At 31.7% G+C, this 4,410-nt stretch overlaps 1 protein-coding gene across 1 annotated transcript; it reads right to left on the bottom strand.

The window, feature by feature from the left end:
- Positions 1–206: 206 nt before the first annotated feature.
- On the bottom strand, positions 207–2,824 carry LOC137829729 (flocculation FLO11-like protein). The gene is made up of 3 exons (XM_068636616.2): positions 2,481–2,824; positions 555–2,359; positions 207–458 (listed from the first exon to the last, which is right to left on the bottom strand). The coding sequence occupies exon 2, from the start codon at positions 2,143–2,145 to the stop codon at positions 1,558–1,560; it is 588 nt and encodes a 195-aa protein (XP_068492717.1). The 5' UTR covers positions 2,146–2,359; positions 2,481–2,824; the 3' UTR covers positions 207–458; positions 555–1,557.
- Positions 2,825–4,410: the final 1,586 nt, after the last annotated feature.

The following is a 4,410-nucleotide window of genomic DNA, read 5'->3' as shown; positions in this document are numbered from 1 at the left end:
CCCCTCGAGTCAATTGGTTTATACAATGGAGCCAAACATACAGTTGCCATAGCAGGACAATAGACCATATACCATTCTGAATTGTAATTATTTAAACAAGATACCAAATCACTGCTGAATATTTAGTAATCCAAGTTCCATCGGTATTAGGAATTCAATGTATTTAAAGATCAAATAACGACAGAAGATACAGAAGTTCATAAAACTGCACAGAATCATGCCATAGGCCATAGCCTTGGACGAACTGCTATAATAAGGAGAATAAGTATTTAATTAAGATACAAAATGCAGTACAGATAATAGTCACCAACATTATATTTAAGCAGACCAAACAAATTCCACAAGTTACAGAAGCAGAAAGAAAGAAACACAGACAAGGGACACTACGGAGACAAACTGAAACACAACTGACCCCATCTCACGATTCACAACTGAAACAGCCTTCAAAAGTTGCCTCCCTGATTAACACATTGAACAATTCTTAGCAACTGCAGTGTAATGGCATGAAAAGATTATAGCAGAAGTATTTGAATAATGACCAAGTAAGATCATACCTTGAAATTTGGCATAGCATGGTCAACACTCCATGAGGATGAAAGATAAGCCAGGAGAGAACTACTAGGACTAAGGAAATAGCCATTACTTGAAATGAAACATTTGAGGGCTTTACTAGTGGGTGGAATGACACGGATTAATCCTAAAATTTGAAGCGGATACTACAAAGACTGATACAAATCCCTTCTCACTTTTCTTTGAAAAAATAAACAGAAAAGATAGTGAAGGGTAAACTATACCCTCAGTGAGGGTTGGTAATACAAAATTAACAAAGAGAAACAAAATGACTAGGGGAAAAGAAAGAAGGTGAGGAAGGTAAGTAGCAAACGAAGTGTATAACCATGTGGAAGAAGACTGATATGACAGTGATGAGCACAATAGAATCATGTCAGGCAAAGAAGGAAAGTAAAACAAATTAGAATAGAAGATTGAATGACTAAGGACATTAGAAAGAAGAAACACAGAGAGAGATTGGGGCACGGAGGGAGATGTGAGAGTTTTAAATAATATACATAGTATCTATAAAGCAAGAGACCTTCCTACGAGAGAACAAGGGAAAGTTAACTATTCTGTAAGGAGATGATGCTGACAACTATAAATCATATATTCAGGATGATTCAACTTCGAACGAAACTTTCTTCAGGTCCAATACATTGAAGTCCATTCCATGCCACTTCTACCCATCATTACCACCATTCTACATACATACCAACCATATTCATGGAAGCTTCCTTGCATGATCCATAGCAAGCCTGTTTTCAATAGATTCCTCTAGTATACACCCAGTTACCCTCTCCACAGCTAAGCTCAATCCAATTCCAAAATCAGGAGATTGTTGACCCACCATCACAGCCAAGATTGTCAAGGATACCACCAACTGAAAGCTACATAAACCAACTTAGACTACAAGCTTACAAACTTTATTTGGTATCTACACATATCTAACAATAACCCACTTTCACTAAAAGGACTTTCTTACAGGAGCCTATTGCTCCTTGCATTTCAGTAGTCATTGATGTTAAGATTAAGAATCCGACACAGGGTCTTCGTAGCAGAATCAGCATTAACAAAGAGATCCCTAGTAAAAGGCAAATCCAAATGCTCCCTGCCTGGGGAAGAGGGTGCAGATTTAGCCACCGGGCGCATTTCAATCTCAGGGGATGAGCCAGGAAGGTTAAGAGACACGGTCCTCTTTGGTCTGACAGAAAACTTGGGAATTGGTAAGGAACTAGGAGGTGGGGAATTTGAGTAGGTAGGACCAGCCCATAACTCAGAGAGCAAAAGATCACCACCACCAGGGACATCTTCGCTCTCTTTCCTACAAGCTATACCATTGATGGGAATTGGGGCGCTCTTTGGAGTAACTTTTACTTTCCCAAGCGTTTTATAGTCAGAGTTAGGTGGTGTTTTAGGGGAACCATGTGATTTCAAAGGAGTTGGCAATACACCTGTCCTCCCAGACTCAAAAGTCCTGCAACTGATATCCCTAAAGCCCCTGGAAGTTGAACCCCCGAATCGAGCATGACCCTGCGACTTGGACCCGCTGTAGTATTGGTTCTTATGCTGCTCAACAACAAAAAGGGTCTCCATAACACCCACAATAACTGAGTCAACGAGCGATTTACAGGTTATACCCACTAGATCCAAGAACTACAACTCAGTACAAGGTATCAAAGACAAGCTCAAAACCAAAATCTTTGCCGTCCTAGATAATCTCCCCAACAAACCGAACATGTAACTGAAAACCTTACAACACCCAGGTAAAAATCTCAGTTCAAATCAACCACGGAAACTTTCTCAGACACTGAAAAAAAAAAGAGCAAAGAATACAAAAAAAAAATATTAAAGCACTGCCACAAAAAAAATTGTACTTTATTAGGCATAAAATCAACATTTTCTCAAGAAAGAGGGAGCACGAAAATTACCAGTCAGTGGAAGGGAAACAAAATTCAAAAGGAGAACACGAGAAGGGTATGATAGTACTGTTGCTTTTTCCTCAGAACTACACTGGTTTTACGGTGTAGGTTAACTTACAATATTGATCTATGTGTTTGTTTGATTTAGTTTGGAAGCACTGAAAGTTGCATGGTTGGAGAATGAAAAAATCTAAAAAAACAGCTCCCCAGCAGCGGATCTGAAAATTAGATGAACCTCATCATCACTCTATACAGCAATAGTATATATATCTGTATTAGTTCATATTTAATTTAATTAATATAATATAAGTAATAATAGGAGTGGTTGCCCTGGTCAATATTACTTATGTTTTCATTTTTTCTTTATTGTCTCACTCATTTTAAGTCATATTTTCTATCTCTATTTCTTTTCTTCTAAATTAACTAATTACAACAAAAATAATGCAAGTGCTGAGCTGGATTAGGTCAAGTGTCTAACCTTCAACAGCAATTAAAAATGCATTCAATGTACCTAAGTAGGTTGAGGTAACCTGCTGGTGCAGGTTTGGATCCACCTCTGTACGTGTCATGGGGTATGACATTACACGTGCCAGTTTGGGTGTTTTTTCTATGCTTTACTTGGCAAGAGGAATTATAAAGTGATTAACTAAAGCAGTGTCAGAAAAAAAAAGTATAGTTTATGTTTTATTGTGCCCCGCCGAAAGTTATGACATTGCCAAACACCTACGTTTCCCAATGCTATCAAAAATTATAAGTTTCAAAAACACAAATTAAAATTAAAAAAAGGAAAATAATTAAATTTATTCTCTCATTTTTATAGAAAATCAAATTTCTAAAAAAAATATTATATATTACTTTTTGTAAACATATTAAGTTTAAAAAATAAGGTGTCTTAAACTACCCACTGGTGTTCTTGTTTTAAAATTTATGAACAATTATAAAATATAATCATCGTTTAGCAAAAATAATAACTCACTTATAATTGATTATGTAAACATAAATAATAAATTAAATATTTAAAAATATATTTTCTTATATTATAATAAAATAAAAATAAGTATTAAAATAATTAGTAAAATAAAATAAATATTTTCTTCGTATACATTTTATATTATAAAAATAAATTAATAATATAATAAATAAAATAAAATTAATTAATTTAAATTTTGATTATTTATTTTAAAATATAATTTTGCTTATTAAATTTTTATAATAATTTTATTTTAACTTTTAATTCATATTTTCAAAATTTTATTTCTACACTAAATTAATTTATGATTTTATTTTATAAATTAATTTTCAATATATTTATATACAACTAAATTTACTTTATTACATCAATTAAACTTAATTCAAAAAATATATTATTTTTTACTCATATTTTTATCAATTTAAACAACCTCATTTTTTACACTTTTTTTTTTCCTTTTCACTTTCTCTTTCATCCTTTTCTAAATTGAATTTGAAACTTTATATTTGGGTTATAATCATTTAAATTAGTGACTAACCTAATAATACAAAAAATATATTAACTTTTTGGAAGTGTGAAAAAAAGTAACTAATTAATAGTATAAGAAATTCAATGTTTCCTATTAACTCTTATTTCTTATAATTGCATATAAACTTCTTAATTTTTTAAATTATAATTCAGTTTCAAAATATTTTTCATTAATTATAAATTAGTTCTTAATTATTTTTTAAAATTTACAACTTAGTCCCCAAATGCTTTTAATAATCACATATTAGTTCCTAACTAATTTTGTAATATTTGCAATTAGGCCTCTAGTCTACTAATTAAGTTGATTTTTGTAAACACTCTAAATTTTTAAAATAAATTAATTATTTGATTTATAATAACTAAATTTATAATATACTTGGTTTAATATTTTATTTCCATTATAAAATTAATTTTTTTTATGTATATACTTAACTAAAATTT

This window comes from Phaseolus vulgaris, chromosome 7 (assembly GCF_051622355.1).
Source record: "Phaseolus vulgaris cultivar YP4 chromosome 7, ASM5162235v1, whole genome shotgun sequence".
Lineage (NCBI taxonomy): Eukaryota > Viridiplantae > Streptophyta > Magnoliopsida > Fabales > Fabaceae > Phaseolus > Phaseolus vulgaris.
Note: the sequence above shows the minus strand (reverse complement) of the source record. Positions and strands in the feature narration are given on the sequence as shown.

Excerpts from the sequence above, each read along its gene's own strand:
- LOC137829729 (XM_068636616.2), bottom strand. The coding sequence starts at position 2,145 with ATGGAGACCCTTTTTGTTGTTGAGCAGCATAAGAACCAATACTACAGC.